Here is a 23,349-nt window from a genome sequence, read left to right on the forward strand (position 1 = left end):
TCATAGATTTTTATTTATCTGTGACGTGCCGGTCTACTGTCATTTTCTTTATATTTCGCGCCTTAATTCAACTTCAACAAAACCAACATTTTTTTGTTCACAACACTAAACCGAAGTATAAAATGTTTGCTTGTGTGTGTAATTACAATTTAAAAAATACATATATTAAATATAATAATATCTCTTCAGCAAAGCTAAATATTATAATTGTTAGCGAACACTTTATTTTTGTGTTAAAGGTGCTGATTTGAAGATGAGATTTTATTTTTACGTAATTTAGTGTAAGTATTGTAAATAGTGTAAGTTGTTGAGTCTTTCACTGATTGCATTTGCGTTAAAATATGAAAGTTAGGGTCGATATTTACTAGATTAATATCTTTGTCGCAACAATGCGGTGCTTCGAGCAATAATGAGTAGCTATACATCGGCCTTGCAAGTTGCAATGTGTATATGTTTAGATTCCAGAAAATTTTCCTTTTAGATTTTCCGATAAAAATTTAAATAAAAAGTGATAACGGTAAATATTTTTTACAAATTTATCAAGGGTATACTTAGTATTGCACTTTACAAAATATGTGTACTTACATTGAATTTCATAAAGAAGTAGGTAATAAAAGTTTCAATCTATATTATGTGCCACAAGTAATTTCGCCTATGGAAAAAAATTATTTCACTTTAAGTTTTCACGTAATAACTGTTTTCGATATTGATCCTTTAAACACATGAATGATATCGGAATTGGAAAGTTGTGAGAGATTTTGAATAGTTGATAAAATTATGTTAAGTTTGTAACCAAGCTTTAGTACCATATAAGTGTGAATTCATCGTTGTTGAATGAATAGAAATGCTATGAAACTTTCATGTTAAACATAAATTGTTAATTACATAATTATTGTTATCCGTATATTAATATATCCTGAACGCCAATTATGATTACTGTTAACTTCTAAATTGAACCTCTAGTGCATGTACTGCATTTTGTAAAATTAATGAATAAAACATATTTATATAATGCTATATTGCTAATTTATAGGGATTTAAAATGTGATCAAGATTGGTTAAGTTTCATATTTTAATCATTGTAATGTTAGATAGAACCTGTAAATATTTAACAGACACAAATAAATTGTTAATTTACTATTCTTTTGTTTTATTTATCTGACTTGCACCAGTAGATAATACCTATCTTTGTACCTAGTCTAAGATCCGAATTAAGATCGACCTTTACCCATCTGATAACCAGATGAGACGTATTTTTTATCAAATATCTTGCCTATCAAAAAGTGCTACAATTCATTTGACGCCAATATAAGCAAAAACAGAGATACAATAAGATTATATTTTATGATCATAGATCAACCCCATGATGCACAGAGAAAAGACGTGTTCAAGTCAAATTTAATCCCGTTCAGTCGGGGTTGCCAAATGTCATCACTACATAGTATAAAACAAAGTCGCTTTCACTGTCCCTACATCCCTTTAATTGATTATATCTTTAAAACTACGCAACGGATTTTGATACGTTTTCTTTTTTAATAGATAGTGGTTCTCGAGGAAGGTTTTAGTATATGATTTGTTAAATTTGAGACAAAGCGGGCGAAGCCGCGGACGGAAAGCTAGTATTCTATCATTTATGTCGTTCAAAAATTAACATATCATACAAAAAAGAACTATGTTTTATACAGTAAAAAAGGGGTTAGCTCCTTTGTTTTTATAAATAGTGTGTGTTTCAATGTGAAATCCAAATTTAGAGATACAATAATTGTTTCGAAATAAACTATTTTTATTTATTTTTATAATATTAATTCATTCCATTAATACTTCCAACTGATGAATTGGTGCTCTATCTTACTATTATTAAAAACTTTAAACTATAGTTATGTTGAATATGGACTATGTTGTAGACATTACCTATTCACATTTCATTTGAAAGTATGTTGCAGGGTATTGAAAAACAACTGTTTCTGTTGATTTTACAAACTGAAAGAAAATTCACATTACATAATTTTTTAATTGTTGGCTTTTTAATTGGGTGATGTGATAAGAAAAATAAAAAACCAGTTCTTTATGTACAATTTATTGATAATAATAAATAAATGTTGATATAAATACTCTGAAAAAATAACTACTTAGAAACATGTAATTTGTTCATAATGTTTACAAAAAAGTTGAGGAACTTATATTTATTTGCCGCAGACATCATAGTCACTTTTAATACTATCATTACATTAGCTAAAACATATCCTCCAATAGCTCCGAGATAGCAAGGTATGGGCCACTGTTGCCACGGTGTGTTCCAGTCTAAAGGAATCACTACAGCACCGAGCCACGCTCCCCCCACAGTCAGTAAAGCATTGTTGACCAACATAGCAACAATTGTGTCTTTAGAAAAACTCTTCACTCCAAATAAAAGCTGCACAGCTGTCTCAACTCCAGTATGTGCTACTAACGGGAATACTGTTAGCAGTGTAAGTAGTGTTGATAACATCAAAGTTCCTTCGTGGTTGTCTAGAACTGGCGCTCCAAATAATATTATGCCAACGAAGAAACAGAACATAACTCCGAGCAAGAAACCAAAGGTCTTGATGATATCACTAGCCCTCATCTTGTTTCTACTCCTTTTTGCTTGATTATCATTGTTAGATGATAAATAGAATGATTTTGCTAATTCAGCTATAAATATTAATACTAGAATATAAAAGGACGATCCACTTCCAATAGAATAAAGTATGCCTTTATAAGATATCACTGTAACAATACTTGGCAAATAAATGCATGATAACAGGCTTGATATGGTCACTTTTCGCAGTTCTAGATGATTATTTAAAGAAAACATTTTTAATGCACATAAGTAAGAATTGGAATTTTATTCAAAATTATTACTTTATTTACAATTTCTAGGATAATTTTCAAACCTATCTATTTAAACATCAAAGTCAATAATGGTCTATGACCTATGCTCTATGAAAATTGAAAAACACCTACCAGCTCCACAGAAAATACATATTCTTATTTAAGCTATGTAACATAGGTCAATATTTAGAAACAAATTTATATTTAATTATTCTAAAATAAATTAATCGTCTACGTAATCATTTGTGCTCCTTCTTTCCATTTATTCTATGCTCTGTTTCCATTTTTATAATATGTAAATAGATTGTATTAAATTTCATAGACTACAAATTAGAAATTAGAAATTGACAGTTGACAGACATGTCATGTATGTTGCCACAATTGACTTATGTCAAAAACATCTGATCGCAAAAATGAATGAAATCCAAAATAATATTTTTCCTATTTCATAGTAAGTTATCAGTTATTTAAAAGTAATAAACTTTTATATAATGTGTCATTTAAAAAGTAATTTAAATTAGTCATGTTCAACATTAGAATGAGCATCTGTAAATTGAAGTTGACATCTCCGTAGATTTTTTGTAACGACAACATTTAGGTTATGAATCAAAATACAAATTGTACGTGGAGTTGAAGTTTACAATCATTTAGTCAGCCGTAATCGATGTGACGACACCGATCTTATAAATGAAGGCTGCACTGTGTTATACTATCAGTTAAACCTCATATCCTCGAGACGTTCGGCTACAGTGAGAGCCAACGTTTTACGAAATACCGAAACAAGTGTGCAGAGCGTTCACGCTTTGTGTCACAAGTGTTACGAGTGAGTGTCGTCGATTACATAAAATGCCCTGTCCATTCATGGGTTCGCTCAATCAAGCTTTCGTGAGAAATTATGGCACCGTACTGATGAAACAGTATGGAAACTTTTGCCCGATAATTTCCAGAGGATTCCGCTCTCTAGGTCAAGACGAGACCAAATGTCCATTCATACAGAAAAACAACGCCGTCGTCGCGGACGCTCCCAAGGAGATGACCGAGGACATCGTCGAGCGCGCCCGGCCCTACTCCTACGATAAGTTCTTCAACGAGCAAATAAGCGCCAAGAAGAGGGATTACTCGTACCGTGTGTTCAGGAAAGTGTCGCGGTTGGCCGCGGACGGTATGTATCCTCAGGCCCTCGAGGGGCTGGACAACCGGCGCGTGACGGTGTGGTGCGCCAACGACTACCTGGGCGCGTCGCGGCACCCGAGCGTGCAGGACGCGGCCGTGTCCGCCATCAAGTCGTACGGCACGGGCGCCGGCGGCACGCGCAACATCGCCGGCAACTCGCAGATGACGGAGCAACTCGAATCCGAAATTGCCAAACTGCACAAGAAACCCGCAGCTTTAATATTTAGCTCCTGCTTCGTCGCAAACGATGCGACGTTGTCGACTCTAGCTAAAATTTTACCCGGTTGCATCGTCTATTCGGATGCCGGCAACCACGCCTCTATGATACAGGGAATCAGAAACAGTAGAGCGCCGAAGCACATATTCAGACACAACGATCCGAAACACTTGAGGGAGCTGCTCTCCCAATCGCCGGAAGGCGTCCCGAAGCTAGTCGTTTTTGAGACTGTCCACTCGATGAGTGGAGCCATCTGTCCTTTAGAAGAAATGTGTAACATAGCCCACGAATACGGGGCGTTGACTTTCGTCGACGAAGTCCACGCGGTAGGGCTGTACGGGAAGCACGGCGCCGGGATCGGCGAGGAGAGAGGCATCGAGCACAAGATAGACATCGTGTCCGGCACGCTGGGCAAGGCCTTCGGGAACGTCGGCGGCTACATCGCCGGCTCGTCGCTGCTCGTGGACACGGTGCGGTCGCTGGCGCCCGGCTTCATCTTCACGACGGCGCTGCCGCCGCCCGTGCTGGCGGGCTCGCTGGCCGCCATCCGCCTGCTGGCCGGCGCGGAGGGCCGCAGCCTGCGCGCCAAGCACCAGGCCATCGTGCGCTACCTGAAGCTGTCGCTGCTGGTGGCGGGGCTGCCGCAGATGCCGTCGGTGTCGCACATCGTGCCGGTGCCCATCGAGGGCGCGGAGGCGGTGGCGCTGGTGGCGGAGTCGCTGATGCGGCGCGGCCACTACGTGCAGGCCATCAACTACCCGACGGTGGCGCGCGGCGCCGAGCGGCTGCGGTTCGCGCCGGGCCCGCACCACACGCCCGAGATGATCGACAGCCTCATCACTGCCCTCATCGAATCATTCCACGAAAACAACATAAACTTCAACCAGTTCCTGGTGAACGGCACTTGCCGCGAGTGCAGCATGGAGTACAAGGTCGAGGTGCCCTACGAGGAGCCTTACAAGTACCCTATGATCGCCGCGTAAACGTGTCTACGCGAAGTGACAGAATGTTGAATTATTGTATAGTTTATTTGAGATATATTATTATTTATGGTTCTCGGTTATAATGTTAGGGGAAATAAAACAATGGTGTCGTATAATGTAGTATCATTTAATCCCAATACTTTATGACGCCGTCCCAGCCCGCGGTGAGCAACCTGCTGGGCTCGTGCGGATGCCAGAGCGATGTTATGCAGACTCCATCGTGAGCTTTCCACTTTTTGTAAAGTTTAGTCGTCTTCCAGTCCCATATGTAGCACTTTCCGTCAGCATCCCCAGACACGAGATAACTGTAACAAAGAAAGAAAAACAATTAAATTCAATATAAACGTACCTTCTTATAACATGAATAGTTTAAAAAACAATTAAAATACACTACATTATTTATTATCGTTAAAGAACATATAAGTTGGTAAACAAACGGGTAGCCCACCATTATAAACAAACAAACAGTGGAGGTTATATAACATTTTACATAATAGCTAATATAACATTCTTTCAAAAAATAACTTTAAAATGTTATAAGATCGAATATGTATTTGTTATTTTACATATATAATTTAGAATAAATTATCATAAAAATACAGTAAACTTCCAACCAACATTAATTGCAAACTGCGACCTCATGTCGATTCAATTTACATACAAGTGCCGTAATAATTATTCATTATTTTCTTGATAGCGTTCGAGTTCGACTTAATTAACGTCGATCATGGACAAATTTTCAAAATAAATATAAATGTATATTAGAAAAAATAAATTTCCCATAACGTTCTCAATAATTTAATTTTGAATCACGAAACAAACAACTCCGTCTGGGTTTTGTTTTTCTTTCTCAGTACCATAACATGACGATTGATTTGCGTACGTTTTTGGACTTCAAATATTTATACAAGAATACTATAAATTATTAATGGGTTTGTTGAATAAATCATGCAATATTTTGATGGAAAAGAACCTTAGGTATATCCGTCGCCTTTATTTGTTGTTGCATTTAGGATTCAGGGTTTCTCAATAACGAATACTTGAGTAGTGAATGTTTGATGCGTATCGGAAACAGAATACGTCATAACTTCCCCCTCTTCAATGTATTATGTGATTTCATGCACAATTTTTCCCACATAACACCGTGCGAACGTTATGTTTAGTTTTTATATGTCTCTATGTTTTATTGCAGTTTACTCTACAAATATCAAATGTACTAGTAATTTGTGCATTACTGATAATATGCATTAATTATTGTTATGTTTCTAAATAATAATTATTTGTTAACAACTTTTTAAGAAACATAATTAAGTTTCCCCCATTTTCCCAGGTCCAATTTTGCAAAAATAAAAATAAATTACACTGTATAAACTGATCTTGTTGCTTTGTAATTCTCTGAACGTGAAACGGAACATCCAATCAGCTATTTATAACCAAGGAAAGTGTAATGATTATGTTAATATATCTACTGTAAGCCAATTTTACCCTGGTTTAATTTTTCAAAATTAACTGGATTAGGTAGGTACCTACTTTATGGTAATTAAGGCTTTGGCCTTAATCGTTTGCGTAATCCCATAAAAAATCATCCCTTCAGGTTAAACTGCTTAGAATGAGGTGACAAACTTAATTAAAAACTACATAACCTCACCTTCTGTTTATGGTAAGGCCAACAACTTTTACAAATGTCCGCTAAAACGAACGATGCAACATTGTTGTGTTATCGTTTTAGTCTAATGGTATTGACAAAACTGATGTTAAGTATAACAGAACGCTCTTTAAAATCATAAAAATTGCATACAAAATATGCAAATATAGGTAATATTGATTAGAATCTATAGGTACCTTCATACCTTCGTGAATCAAAGGTCAAGGTAGAGGGAAGAGACTAGATTCGTGCGAGTAATAATGATTTTCAATATCTTTGCATATAACTAATTATAATGCGTTAATAAATATAAAATTAAAAACAAGTAATATTTCTATTTTTAATAGCAAAGGTATAACTGGTTATTGATTATCATTTACATTTATCACGATAGAAATTCTCATTAATTTAAAAGTGAAAAAAAAAAATAGCTACCAGCTATATCTACGAAGCTATTAATGACTTGTTAAATAATCAATGATTTCATAAATTGATTTTATTATTAAAATTCTGAGGCCACAAAAATAGGACTAAAATTGCTGACCTAAACATGATGCATACATATATGTTTAACTAACCATTTACTTATAATGAGGGATTAAACTGATCATTAGTAACAATAAACAATTCTATGTACATATATATTAAACTACAAACAAAACTTTAAGGAAAAGAGAACGTTTAAAAGTGATTGTCGAAAAACCCAAACCAAACCAAAATGCATTGCATTGTAACTTGTAATACAATACTGGCAAGATAATCTGGCTTATAATATTATTATACAGAAAGGTTCATTGAACATTCTACTTTATATCATTTTTTCTTCAGCATTGAATACTCATTTCCAAGAATATTCAAGAAACATTTTATTGTTTTATCACACAAACGGGCCTAATATTATTAATTGTTATGTTTTGTATAAATTAAAAACAAAACAGTCGTTACTAAGCAGCATCTAACGATGACAAAGAAATAAGTTCCTATCATCTAACAAGGCACCTAAATTAGCAACAGTACTATCAATCTTGTTTTTCTCCTGCTACCTAATCAAACAACCTAATGTCTAAGTTTATCGAAATTCAAATTTAAAAAACCGGCCAAGTGCGAGTTGGACTCGCGCACGAAGGGTTCCGTACTATGTATGGGGACCCCCCTTAATATTTTTTTAAATTTATATTTGTTGTTATAGCGCCAACGGAAATTGTGTGAAAATTTCAGCTTTCTAGCTATCACGGTTTATGAGATATAGCCTGGAGACCGACAGACAGACAGCGCAGGCTTAGTAATAGGGTCCCGTTTTACCCATTGGGTACGGAACCCTAATAAAGAGCGAAAATACAACACCGCGCGCCGTGAAAGATTCCGCTTGCTATCACGCTTTGCCAAAAAAAAAACACTATCACGCGATCCTAAAGTTATCGAGAAGCTAAATGTTAGGTCACTAACATACTGGTGATATCAGGTAATCGTGAATTTTATTATCAAAAATATAACACGTGTTGAGCGATGAACAAAAACCAATCTTTATCGATATTCGAATGCAGTTATGAGATATGTACCTACAATGTATTTAATATTTATGCAAAAAAACGGGCGTTCTAGCGGTAGCCGTAATCCGAGATAAAAGAGATCATTATGAGCTATTACGCACTGTCGACCAGTCGCCGGCGACTCAGTCGCCGGCGACTGGATTTACTCCTGGACGACTGACGACTAAGTGCGCAAGCCCCTATTTAAACTATAGTAAGTCACAGTCGCCGGCGACTGAGTCGCCAGCGACTGGTCGACAGTGCGTAATAGCTCTATAGGTAGATTATTATTGTAATTTACAGTTTATTTATTATGGCTATCGACTGAAGCTTTGTTTTTTTTTTGCAATTGTTTTTAAAGCGTGCTAATTCTAATTTTCCCAAATCATAAAAATTAGGGACTACTATGTATCTATTAAGTTATAGTTCAAGTTGTACACACGTGCATTTAATTCCAAAAATATTCCAATATGTTGTAACAAAAAATATTCCAATAGCGAACAAAGTATACTTGCATTGGAGTAATACCTCTTAGGAAGAATAAGATAAACTGCAATGTAATGTTTAGGTTTAACAGAAATTACGTAAATACATAATTGATCTTAGCGTAATAGACGAGAGATGAGCTGTTCCATGGAAGTGTAGTATGATATAGGTACAATGTACATCTATATCAATGGTTATATACTTCATTTATTACTTATTATAACAAATCTCGTGCTAATTACTAGACTGGTTTGAATAGCTCCTCGTTAAGCATACTTTAAGATTTTTCATAAATTTCCATAGTTTTAATGGAGGTACTTTCACAATACGAAAAACAGCAGCGCAACAATATAAACTACATATAATTCATGGCTGATGCAACCAGCAACTCCCTGAAGATTATTTAGAAAGTCAATACTTGATAAGCCTTATTGTATTACTTCTCTATAAAATCTTAAGACAAACTTCATAACCAATCGGACGGTATTTAAATTTATCAACGTGTTTATTCATTGACATTTATCTGAATCTTGGAGAGATTGACTCTACAAACGAAAACATTTTGTTTTTGTTTATTGAATTATAGGTAATATATTGTATGTAAATACAATCAAAAAAATCATATTCTCATTTTCGATAGAGATCATCGTGTGTGAGATATCACGTGTTAAAAAACGTGATATGACAACGCATAAAAATACGCTTTTAATATCAGTTTCAAACGTTATGTAATACGTTTTCAAAACACAACGCGGACGAAGTCGAGGGCTAAAGCTAGTTAGAATAATGGACCTATCGTATATTTGGCACCTACCATCAATTTCAACGAGATAATTTAAAATGAGTGTCCTTTACAACACATATATACAGGGTGTCCCACTATTGGTATACTAAGCGCGAAGGGACTTGTAGTTTTGCATACACTGATCACGTAAAAAATACTTAAACAACAAAATTACGTCAAAATTTTTTTGCTAAATTTTTCCTGAAAATCCATGTTTTCTTCTCTAGCTTCGCGTAGCCGGCATATACCGCTTCTCTAATGTGAGTATTTTGTCTATGAAAACATAATCTTAAACGATATCTCACATGCGGGTGGCAAATTTGGGCGTGTTGCTTGTTAGGGGTGTACACATAGAGTTTTAAGAATTCATCTATCCGAAAAAAAAATGCGTCTGGAATTTTATAAGTATTTTTTACGTACTCAGCGTATGCAAAACTATAACTTCCTTTGAGCTTAGTATACCAAAAGTGGGACACCCTGTATATCTTATATATAAAATTCTCGTGTCACAATGTTAGTCTGCATACTCCTCCGAAACGGGTGGACCGATTCTCATGAAATTTTCTGTGCATATCGGGTAAGTCTGAGAATCGGCCAACATCTATTTTTCATATGTACCACGGGCGAAGCCGGGGCGGACCGCTAGTATATATATATATATAGAGCTAAGGCTACGCTCTATCTTTTCATAAGTCTATTCGAATAGTGCGATGGATTTAAACAATCTAAGGGAGAATATGATATCAGTACAAGCTTCTAGTACCTACTACAACTAGACCTAACTTCTCATATATACACAATTTAAAAAATCTATACTAATACAATTATAAAGCTGAAGAGTTTGTTTGTTTGTTTGTTTGAACGCGCTAATCTCGGGAACTACTGGTCCGATTTGAAAAATTCTTTCGGTGTTAGATAGCTCATTTATCGAGGAAGGCTATAGGCTATATATAATCACGCTACGACCAACAGGAGAGGAGCCACGGGGGTGAAACCGCGCGGAGCGGCTAGTAAGAAATAAAAATACAAATTCTGTGGAAATACGACCCTATGTTACGAACATTTTCAGTGTACATATTTCTAGATAAGTTACGTTCATTGTAAAAAAAACGTTTTTGGCGTATTCGCTTATACCACGTTATCGCTTACTATCAGACGAAGCAGTGGTCAATCGCTTGTCTTACATTTTATCATGTAGGAACACTATATGATAATCTATACTAATATTATAAAGAGGAAAGGTTTGTATATATGTATGGTTGTATGTATGTATGGTTTTCAGTTTTCACGCATAAACTACTGGACCGATTTTGATGAAATTTGACACAGATAATCTTTAGACCCTGAGAAAGAAAAAAATAAAAGGTAGCCTATGTTAGGCTACCTTTTATTGCGAAATATGTACCACGGGCAAAGCCGGGGCGGACCGTTAGTCTGTTTATAAATAGAGTAATCACTACAAGCACAAGAATGTATTAATTATTCAATTTCCTCCAGCTATGGTTGTCGTGTGGTATCGTTGTCGTGGACTAATAAAAATATTTCTATGCGATAAAACAGATCAAGAATCACGTTTCAAAACACATTATTGAATACATGAATCTATTTATACCGTAGCAACAGGACATTAGACATTTCGAAAAAATCTCACAAAAAAACCAGCACAAATTATTTGCATAAAACGTGTCACGTGACATATAGATAATAAATAGGTATTTAAAAATTCATTTCATATCCACTTTATATTATATAAACAGAAAAAATGCAAATGCTTTTGTTTTATTCAAGTAAGATACATAAAACAAAAAATGGCATTGGTGTTTTTATAAGTCTGCAATTCAGTTTCTCGTTTTAAAAAATATATTTTTATTTTATCAATCGATATAAAATATCAACAAAACCTTTATACCGTATGAGTTGCCCTTTTAATTGCACACACTGTAAGTGATAATAATGAATGAAATAAATTGAGCGACACATTATATTATAATATTAATTATTTAATTGCATTTATTAACTTTATTAATATTGTGTTATATTGAGCGTTTACAACTGAATATGAGAATGAATCAATTGAGTTTGAGTAATGAAATAAGGTTATTCAATAAATCGTTCATAGATACAAATTATCATAGATTATACAAAAATAGATTCAATATAGCTACCCTACCTAATATTATAATTTATAATACATTGGCAGTGATACGTATGTATCAATGATTTTCGCGTCAAAACTAATCACGCGACGCTTCACACTTGGATAACAACAGACGCCAGATATTTTTACTCAAGTATATAATTGTTAACATAGTACATATAACAAACTGTATAATACTACATATTCGACATATTATAGGGTATATGTAGACAGACCTAAGATGATGTCTTTAGATGTATAGAAGATATAATATTTAGAAATTAATACATGTTAAGTAATAAAACTATTTACTTTATGTTTAGAGGATATACAACAGAAGTTATATAAGTATCAATCAATGATAACCGTAGTAGTATAGATATTACCTACGTAATAATTTTAAGTGGAACATTTCTGAATTATCTCAGAGAGATAAATATAAAACATCAAAATACAGATAGTATCGAATAAAACAACAAATAGAAAACATCCATAGGCCGTAAAATTTAAAGATCCTTGGCACATCACTAGCTAGTCAACCAAAACAAACGAGGCAGTTTTACGAAATACCCGTAGACAGCTAACCGGTATTTGCAGGGACGTGCCTGACCGTGTTTCCGTCAATAATTCATTATATTAGCAAGATTCGATTCGTCAACGTCTTATGAGAACTATAAGCAGTAAAAAGTATGTAAGAAGTGACTATTATCACATACTTAGAAGATATTGATGTTTACAATTTTTTTTTCAAGAAGAATCCAATATTACGTAGCAGCAATACAAGTATTTGATAAAATAACTGAAGATTATATTATAATAAGAGGTTTCAAACAAACAGATGTATTTAATCTACAAGTACTCACCATAAGGATATATATTTCTCGTCACCTATTTGAGAAGTGCACGGTTGTCACAAATTTGCGCAAGTCACGAGTCGTGACGTTACGTAGGGTGAGCCCCATACAAGTTGGATATAACTGTTTTCCTGTTCATCGTATTTATATTTTGTGTGATTGTCACGAGTAAGAGAGAATATGCATGTTGGTAATGTGAATCAATCTTTGCTAATATTATCCTTATTATCCTTGTGTTATTATTATTATGGTTGTCAAAGAAAATTCCGAAGGGATCGAGTACTTTACTGCGGAATGAAGTTCATAAAATCGCTACGTAGCGACATGAAAGAAGAACAAACTAACGATATGATAAAACACTACGAGACAACTTCCACATCATAGAAAATCCAAATACCTACCACACAGAACTGACCAAACCAGGTTTAACATTACTCAGAGTAAGGAAAACCCCATGCATCTGCATCCTCTTTTTTGAAAAACATTGTCCATAAGACTTTTTATATTTATTTCATATCTTGGAGAACATAAAAGGCAATCAACAAAATGAATGAGTAATTAAGGAAAGGAAAATAATTGGATCAACACATATGGAACATGAAATCGGTTTCAACCAGATTTCTCATAATGATCACAAATAAGGCGCTTGGTAACGATACCTTATCTGTTTATGCGATCACAAGAATGTATAACAATTTATCTTATCTTTTAGAAATAGGCACAATAATAAGAATTTAGAGTAAATAATTTATTAAGGAAGGAAATGGCTTCCGCATGAACTTGTATAAATAGAGAGCTAAGACTTACTGAAAATATTAGGTTAAAAAAGTTTCTTGAACCTGAGAATGATCTTACTTGAGAATTATCATTTATCCATGAATTATCGCTTTATCTATGACAGGCATAAAAGAAATAAGGTAGATATCAACCAAAATTGTCTTCTAAAACTTTTTATTCACAATTAGAAAAATAAGGATGTTAGCAGTTAGAGTATCTTTGAGTTAACATATTGGCGAAATAAAAACATATAACACTATAGGGAATCAACTTGCTTCGACCCAGAACTCTGAATTCATACAGGAATATAAATTGTCGAAATTTTGTTTCGCTTCATATTTCAGCAGATAGTGCGATGAAGGTAACTAATACGGTACAGATAATTACATCGCTAAATTTTTATTTACTCAAATGTACTTCTAACTACGCGCTTGCGCATGCAAAAGGGCTTCCACCCTTTTGCATGAGCAAGCGCGTAGTTCTCTTTGGCATAGATTTTTAACAAGACCTATATTAATGGTGTTAGTAACAAGGACATTAATTTATTTATTTATTTATTTATTTATCATTACATCAATTACCTTTACAGGCTTAACCTAATGCGGTATTGACTTACACTAAACTTTACACAAAACTAAACTAAAAATAAAAACAATATAAACTTACTATCTATGAACTAAATTAAAACAACAATACAATTAATAGCTAATAATATACATAAGAACCTTTGCTAATTCACCCAACGGACACGTAAAAATATCCACTTTGCTATGGAGGTCATTGAGAATACGCAGTGCTCGCACGAGAGGAGACTTCGCGAGCAGCATGGTTCGCGCCTGAGGGACGTAGAGTAACGGCGGCCTGTGACGCTTCTCAGTGTACATGTCCGGCACACATAAAGAGAGGGATTGCAGCACTCCAGGGTTATGTGCAAATCCCCGCAATAACTTGATTAAATACAGCGCAATGGAAAATTCACGTTAATATTAATTTTCCCTTCTATATGCTAGAATTTTCCATAGTATTATCTCCATATATTTATAACAATGTTAATGTAATGCCCTCACAGGATACAGTAAGCAATAGAATAATAAATAGATAAATTAATCACTTAATCTCAAATACCAATGTAAATTGTTAGTTGTATGTTATTAAGTCTGTTGCTATCACGTTAACATAAAGAACATTGCACATACGAGTATGCATAGCTAAAGAAAAACAGAAAAATTAAGCAATGTTTTATCTAAGACAATAGCTATAACAATCAAATCAAACACCTCATCCATACTAACGATATTTAATAACAAGCCAAGTATTTAACGTCGTACATCAAATGACAACATATGCCCGTGGTTAAACTTAATTGAACAAGATGAGAAAATAATCGTATCAATGATAAGGATGACGGTAATTTAATTGACTCTTAGGAAGATGATCAATTTGATTATAACGGAAGAGAAATTTAAGACACTTGAGACGATACAGTAGGTTTTGTTGAAAAGAACGCTTAGAGAAAATCATAGTCGGAAATGTGGTCCCCTTCCTTAGAGTAAACCATTTCCTTAGAAAATCTTAACGATAATATATATCGATAGAAGGCAAAGTTAGAGAAACCTGCATCAATGACGATAATCCCCCAAGAATTATATAGCTCTCCATCATAGGCCACATCTCAGCTTACCATCAGGCGAGATCGTGGTCAAGCGCTTCCCTATCACACAATAAAAAAAAGAAACTAGACAAACTCTAAATAAAAGATTATAACAGATCATCAGAAGTGCAAGACAGGGCTATTGGATCATGAAACAGAAGACATTCAATGGAATAGTTTTTGGCACCTTTACCGATCTTTCTAGTTTATGTAAAATTAACTCTAAGTGTATGTAACGAAGATTCTTTATTACAATACACTAATATAACTAATTAAGGTAAATGCTCTTAATTTGGGGCAGACAATATTCTAATGAGTTATTACGGTTATTAAATGACAAATTTGGCCATGACTTTTCAATAATGTGCTTACTAGAAGAAATTAAATACAACCAATCAAGGCAATCAACAAAACCTTTTTATAAAAAAATTACATCACGTACACATAAGCATTCGTAATAAATAATAATACAGCAATAATATAATAATATAAAACATCGTTAAGATATAAAGACATGACCATTCATTTAATAGTCCAGACGGACGTCCCTAAATAAGAATATTAACATTAATGAGAAAGAAATTAACGTGAAGTTCAAGGACGTCGTTATCAAGTAGGTCAACACATTTCCCTCGTGAATCACTTACTATATAACACGTGATAACAACTATTGTACTATGCATTACCGGTTAATGCACTGTGAAACAGATAACCGATACTCTCTTCCAGATCAGATAAGATATCTATTATTCAATTTTCATTTGTCTACTCTAGAAGCATCGGCATGAAAATATTTTTGTGGGTAGGTAGACGTACACCGCAAAGTTAAGTTTTATTTTAGTTTTAAAGAAAATAAATAGCAGGGAAGAATTCTATATTTTGAACCCGTAATAATTTCCGACATTGTTTTTCTGAAAGTGTGTTATTAAAATTACAAACGTCAGATTAAATAATGTTACGGAAACCCTTTAGTAGCTCCATTCATAAGCAATTTCATAATCTATGAAAGTCCACAAAGTTCCTTTACCCGATCACGTGCTTGTTATAACAACATTCGTCTGTTATGAGACAGCTAACCTCAACACATTCACGTGACAAAACAAAATCGCATGCGTATAGAAATACTACAGTGTGATAGTTTTCATTGTACTGCACCTTCTGATAATAAGGGTGAAGTCATTTTGGCTACATAACCTTCAACACGATTAATTTGTTTTGTTCATTTACATTTATTTCTGAATAAAAGTCTTCAGGGTCGATTTTAAAAAAGTCAATAGTTTTATAGAACCAGAGGTGTTAGTTTCAAACTTCTGTCTACAGTGCTTGACCTGAAATTAGGATACATGCAGTATTCATCGATATGTGCCCTTTCCATTTTAGTCTAACTAATTTGTAAACTAGATTTAGTAGCTAATCCTAAAGAGGTATAAAAAATGATATAATCTGTGGACTGTATGTAATAATATATTAAACAAATCCATACTAATATTATAAATGCGAAAGTAAATCTGTCTGTCTGTTACTCAATCACGCCTTAACTACTTAACAAATTTGCATGAAATTTGGTATAGAGATATTTTGATACTCGAGAAAGGACATAGGCTACTTTTTATCCTGGGAAATAGGATCGGTTTTATCCCGGAAATCCCACGGGAACGGGAACTATACGGCTTTTCTTTGACTGCGCGGGCGAAGCTGCGGGTGGAAAGCTAGTTAAAAATAAATGTGTATCAATATTCAATAGCATCCTCGAGTATATTTTTAATTGTAATTCTATTTTAGACATTTGGCACACAGTAACGTGGACTTACATAATCAAGTGTATAAAGTATATTTTGTTGTTGTTTTGGCTTGCATTTTCAAACTTTATTATTTTATGAGAATGTAGTCACGTTTGCAGGTACTTTAAAATTCATATCGGTTTAGGTCTGGCCTATTTTCAATATTGAAACAATTTCTATAAAAATTACTGTCCATTTTCAATCAAAGGGCTAACATTCTCTTCATCATTCACGTGTACATCCAATATCTATAATACATATAATATTATATAAAACTCAGAGGTGACTAATATAGTGATCTATCAACGCACAGCCCAAACCACTGGACGTATCGGACTGAAATTTGGCATGCGGGTAGATGTTAGGACGTAGGCATCCGCTAAGAAAGGATTTCCCGAAATTGTTGCGGGAACGGGGAAAAACGGGGATGCACGTACAAAGTCGTGGGCGGAAGCTAGTTGTAAATAAGGGCCGGCGCCCACTGCCGGCACGGCACGGCATGGCACGGCAGAGCATCCCGCGGCGTGCAATGGCATCCCGCGGCATGCCGTGGCATCCTGCTAAAAGCCCCACTAATGCTGCATAAGTTTCAACCTTATTTCAACTAGCTAGCAATCATAATTCCTCGACCCCAAAGCAAGACACGTCATGCCGCCGCATCCTGCGGCGTGCCGCGTCATGCTGCAGCATCCTGCGATACGTCGCGGCATCGTGGCATCGAAATAAAGTAACTTGAATTCTAAACTGATTGAAATAAGATTCAAAATAACTTCATTAGTAATAAAATCCTCTGCCCTGCCATGCCACGCCGTGCCGGCAGTGGGCGCCGGCCCTAAGAATTAAAATGTTTCGTAGTAAGTAGTCTTTTTCAACCCTTCATCAGTGGATCATATTCAATACATATTTTAATATTTCACTTCCATTAAAAAGAAGCGTTGTATCAAATTAACATGCAAATCCAACTGTCGAAGTACATGATCTATTATTAATTAGTGTTATTAAACGCAAGGCTTTGTAGTATTGTGTTAAATTCAGTTCCTGGTTAATGTGTTTGTATTTATTTGTGACCTTTTTGTTTGTTCTTACTCTGTTTTGTACTTTATAGTTAATTACGTCCGCTTTGATGAATATTAATGAATGAACACGTGATTTATTGTTTGGGATGATTAAGCTTAAAGGAAAAGTATTAAATGGTATTCCATTCAAGTTATTAAATGATGATTGTTACTGTTGTTTCAAATTTCATTACTCTGTCGTTAACCATTTGGAATTTTAATCGCAGGTCATTGAGTCAATTACTTACATCATTATTCATTTAGTATTTGAGATTTTAAAGCGCTTCCTAATTATTACTATTATTACATACAATTAGGAACTGAAATGGGTCATGAGATAAGATAAAGATAAAACATCCCAAACGTGTTTTCTTACACAGCTACCTGTTTACTATAGAATTAACTATTATAAGTATGTAATTATAGTTTAAAATCACGGTCAAAGTCGAGGGTCAAAGAATCCAATAGGTACAATTGTTTGAACGGAACTAGACACGTATACGTAATATAATAAATTCTAGTATCTTCTATTTTTCGCGTGTTATTCACCAATATCTAGAATATGATAGCAAAAGTTTTGATTGGATGGTAAAATTAACGTTGTATTCAAATTTCTACCGTTCTAAAATCAGAAACTCGATTTTTCTTCATACTCATTATTATTTTGGTCATCGTAAACTGTAGTACAGATCTATCAAATTCCAGAATTCTAAAAGAATTATACCTAATATCACTATATGAGATACCAATAGTAATTTTATAGTCTCGACTTTCGATTCACACATCAGCTGAATTCAAACATAGACCGGTTAGTCAATGTAATTGTAAGGGAAGTAGGACAATGGATTAGTATGTAATACTGTAAATTAGCTGTGTTGCGCTTCATTTACCTTCCTGTGACTAAAATAAACAAAATATTCAATATAAGTATAGTCATGTGGCTATAGTTATGAAAGAAGTTGTAGAAGCTCACCTAAGCAATTTGTATCAACGTAAAACAATAATCATATCAATCGATTTGAAAAAACCCGACACGTAATAATTGGAGACTTGAATATCTATACAACTGCAATTATATGTATATGAATGGCCTGTTCAAACTAATCCGCTCTAATAAACTCTAAACACGACTATCAAAGGAACCTCAAGTTTCTTTCATACTCTATCTATGCGTGGAGTACAAAGTAATAAATTTATTCTACTTCCTCTATTTTTAACTTCTTCTGACAAATTATAATGAACCAATTATAATCATGTTTCGCGTTTAAAACAAACGCTATTTCTGCTTCGATTATTTTCAAGGTTCAACTTTAATCTCAGTTTAATATTCGTTAAATTTTCCGTGTGAAACTTTAGCTACAGTTCCGCTGCATACAATTTTCTTCTTTCTTTTTGACCTTCGAATACCAATTGATTTTGTCTACTAAAAGTACATAGGTAATACAATATAGTATGCTATTTGTTTCAAAGCATACACATTTTGTAATATTATTATGTATAGATAGAAACGAACAAAATGTGAAATATCCACCGAGCGGCCCGATCGGGCCGAGACACAATAGATTTTCTATTGTGTCTGTGATCCGAGGACTGACAGATTTTAATATACCGCACAATTCTCAACAAGTTTTTATTATTATTAATTATATATTTTTTACGAAGATTTCCTCAAACGTAGAGAAGCACGGAGCAACGTGTAAATAATGTTTAGTAATTTTATTTATTTATTTAACACTTTATTAGTTGTACAATCAGGAAAACTTAAAATTACTTACAGCTAAAAAACAGAGTACAACTAACTTGGCGGCCTTATCACTACGTAGTGATCTCTTCCAGGCAACCACGGTAAAAGGTAACGAGCAAAAAGGTACGCGGGACGAGAACAGGAAAAAAAATAAAATAATAATAATAATAGCAAGAAAAACCAAGAAAAAGAAGAGTTTTTTATCATACAAACATGTGTCTACATAAATTAATACATATCTAAATATATATAATATCATATACTTACATACATGTACAAAGATAATAAATATAAATCTACATAGACGCATACATAAATAAAATAAATAGGTATACATACAAATTATAAATATACATAAATATTATATATCATATTCTAATTCTGAAGGAAACACACCGATATTAAATAAAATACCTATATATATAAATGCCATGCATATCTATACAAAAATACTACTACATACATGTAAAATAATAAAAGAATGTTACTGATCCGGATCAACAGCGGAGAGAAAGTGTTGTCTCACAAGATTTTTAAACCCCGAAGCGGTCCTGGCTTGTCGAATGTTTAACGGCAGAGAATTCCATAACTTCACGGAAATTGCTGCGAATGACTTGCCATAGAAATTTGTGCGTCGGCATGGAACACGCAAGATAAGTCTGTCCTCAGAGCGAAGTGAATAGCTTTCATTGTGCAAGAAGGAAAAATTGGACTTGAGGTAGGAAGGAGCAGAGGGATTAAAAAGGATGCGGAACAGTAGTTGCAAATAGTGTAGATCCCGGCGAAGTCGGATAGGGAGCCACTTGAGCTTTTTCCTGAAAGAAGAAACATGGTCATATTTTCGAAGGCCGAAAATAAATCTAATACAGAAATTTTGAAGACGCTCAAGTTTATCAAGCTGCTCGGCTGTTAAATCAGGAAAACATGCATCAGCGTAATCAAGTATGGGAAGGAGAAGGGATTGCGCTAGCGTAATTTTAGTAGGAATAGGCAAGAAGTTACGAAGCCGCCGGAGCGTAGCAGAAGCAGCATATATCCTACGGCTTAGTTCCTGGATATGGAAAGACCAAGATAAAGTTTGGTCAAGCAACACACCTAAATTTCTGACTACCGTTTTGTAAGGCAAAGCAACGTCACCAATTTTAATGTTTGGCAAAATGCCCCAGTCAATTTCCGAAATAAGGTAGGGACTACCAACTATGATAACATTGCTTTTAGCTGGGTTGATTTTCAGACCAAATTCGCTACACCAGTTAGTTATATTAGATAGTTCGAAATTAGAAGAATGTATTGCCTTAGGTAGGTCAGCAAGGGTGGACTGAGTATATATCTGTAAGTCGTCAGCATACATATGGTACAGAGACGTCAGCCGGGAACATAAGGAGTTAATGAAGATGGAGAAGAGGAGAGGAGACAGAACGCCGCCCTGAGGAACACCGGCAGAGACCGCACACCAAGATGAGTACTTAGTATCCACCAAGACACGCTGCCTCCAATTTTTTATGATTACAATATGATAATTTTAAGAAAATTAAAAAAATTTAACAAGCTTACTTTTTTGCGAAGTGCGAAGTGTAATCGCACAACAATTTATTACCTGCTCTTTTGCATTACCTACTTATACAAGTATCTACATTTCAAAAATATTGTTTTCAAAGTTTGTTTAAAATTTTACAAAAGGAAGTGAAGATTTGAAAGAAAATTGTCATGCTCAATTCAGTTCAAAACTTTATTATTTTTGTTCCTTTTAAAATTCCTGATTATATTCCTGTAATATTTTTTTCACGTATAAAATAACAATAGACACAAAATTAATTATTCAACCGTCCAATAATTACAAACAAATAGAAAATGACCTTTATTATGTAAATCAAGCGTTGGGTCGCGGATTCGATATCACGCGGTTCTGGTGTGAGTGTGACCACTGAAAATAAACATTCGAACGCAATTTATAAAAGTGCTTTTTCATTGTTAATATACTATTTATTTTACAATGATTCACTAGAATATATTTGATTTTTTTATATTTGTTTTATTTGTTGTGTCCACGAACTTAATTGCCACTATCCACTTTACAAGTAAAGCACTCTTGTAATATTTCTTCTTCTTCTTCTCTTAATTAATGGCTCCACCCAATAAGATTGTAATATTTTTTTATTTTTAATTTGACCAAAATCAAATACCAAATAGATGCATGGTATTTTTCAAAATATCTTTTTTTTACAAATAGCAACATTGCTAATAAATTTACTGCTATTTACAAAAAAAACGTTTATACAGACAAAGAATAAACAAAAACAATAAACGGATGTGTCTATACTATTACACAGATACAAAATATACTCATTTTCGCGCCAATAATAGGGATGAGAATGGCTTTAAAGTTAGCTCGAGACCTGAAAAGGAAGTCGTGACGTCACGATTCACGTTGGCCGTGGCTTCGATGACATCACAACAATGAACAATCTTATGCACAGCAAAACCTCTATGTACAGGCAACTAGTTATTATTCTATGGTAAAGGCGTGCATAATGCATATGTAACTTTTGCAGTGTCCTTATTTTATCAAAAACGACATATTTATATTTTAAAGCACAATCCTATTTACCGATTTATATGTACAATTAATGAATAACATGTGAACAACGTAATATTTGGAAGTTGTTTGGAAACGTACTTAAACTGAGTAATGAAGTTTTTCGAGGCAATATGCTACGAGCAGCCTTCGAAACAGTCGCATAATGATATTATACAATGAAAGTCATTCTTTCTGTCTGTGAGATAATCTACGTACGGAGAATTGCATACCGCTTCAACTCAAAATATAAAATATTGTTTAAAAAAATTTCTCGTATTAACCGTATAAAGCTATTGGCATTGTTTTGATTTTCTATGATAGAGAACAATATGCGCATGAACTTAACATGAGAGAAATTAGGACAACACCCCCGGAAACACCATCACAATAATATGCTTCAATATGTCTTCTTCTATTACTTCGAAATTAATAGCATCGATGAAGTGTTTATAACAAGAAAAATACGCATTGTTAACACTTGTAGTTAGTAAATAATAAACACATTATGTAAAGGCATGTTGACGAGGTCGCGTGGAGAAAGTCAATGTGACCTCATGTGGTCAATGTGACCTCATGTGGTCGCATGGTTAAGACATGTTCAATAGAATTGGTAGTTTTTAATCTGTGAAGGGTGTGTTATCTGTTGTTGAATGAATGTCTTATTTATATTTATGATGATGACATTTATTGACTTTGTTTATCTATTTATATTATTGTAAATTTATCAAAATAAAAATATTTATCTACACATAAACAGCAAAAAGTTCCAAGTGTGTATTCTACAGCAAATAGGTAAGAATGAAGCATTCTGCATGAATAATAAAATCTAATTATTTGAAACTGTTTAAATAAAAAGTAAAAACCAACACCCATAGTAAAATCCAAATTATGTACTACTTATTATATTTTTTACAATATTTGGCATTTGATTGAATTGCACTTGGGTGCACCCAATCATTCCTAGGGATTTGAATTGACATAATATGACGAATGTATATAGCAATCTTTTATATGTCTAGACACATTGATATGATCGTATCCAACTAGGGACTTAAATAGGGAGACTAGACTTAAAACAGGGAGTTGTAACATATTTATAACT

The 23,349-nt window shown here is 34.2% G+C and overlaps 3 protein-coding genes across 3 annotated transcripts in view; 1 reads left to right on the top strand and 2 right to left on the bottom strand.

The window, feature by feature from the left end:
* Positions 1-2,061: 2,061 nt before the first annotated feature.
* Positions 2,062-2,907, bottom strand: PIG-F (phosphatidylinositol glycan anchor biosynthesis class F). The gene has a single exon (XM_090106514.1). The coding sequence runs from the start codon at positions 2,834-2,836 to the stop codon at positions 2,126-2,128; it is 711 nt and encodes a 236-aa protein (XP_089962640.1). The 5' UTR covers positions 2,837-2,907; the 3' UTR covers positions 2,062-2,125.
* A 552-nt stretch (positions 2,908-3,459) lies between these two features.
* Positions 3,460-5,342, top strand: Alas (5-aminolevulinate synthase). The gene has a single exon (XM_090106179.1). It carries the CDS (start codon positions 3,700-3,702, stop codon positions 5,224-5,226), a length of 1,527 nt encoding a protein of 508 aa, XP_089962305.1. The 5' UTR covers positions 3,460-3,699; the 3' UTR covers positions 5,227-5,342.
* LOC149904998 (pre-mRNA-processing factor 17) overlaps positions 5,335-23,349 on the bottom strand; it is a 36,566-nt gene continuing 18,551 nt past the window's right edge. The window contains exon 11 of the mRNA XM_090106178.1: positions 5,335-5,531. Within this exon, the coding sequence (XP_089962304.1) occupies positions 5,354-5,531 (178 nt within the window). The 3' untranslated portion in view covers positions 5,335-5,353. The remainder of the gene's footprint in view (positions 5,532-23,349) is intronic.

The sequence above is a fragment of the Colias eurytheme genome, chromosome 10, assembly GCF_061535395.1.
Source record: "Colias eurytheme isolate Ceu_HAF_F1 chromosome 10, ilColEury1 Martin Lab GWU primary, whole genome shotgun sequence".
Lineage (NCBI taxonomy): Eukaryota > Metazoa > Arthropoda > Insecta > Lepidoptera > Pieridae > Colias > Colias eurytheme.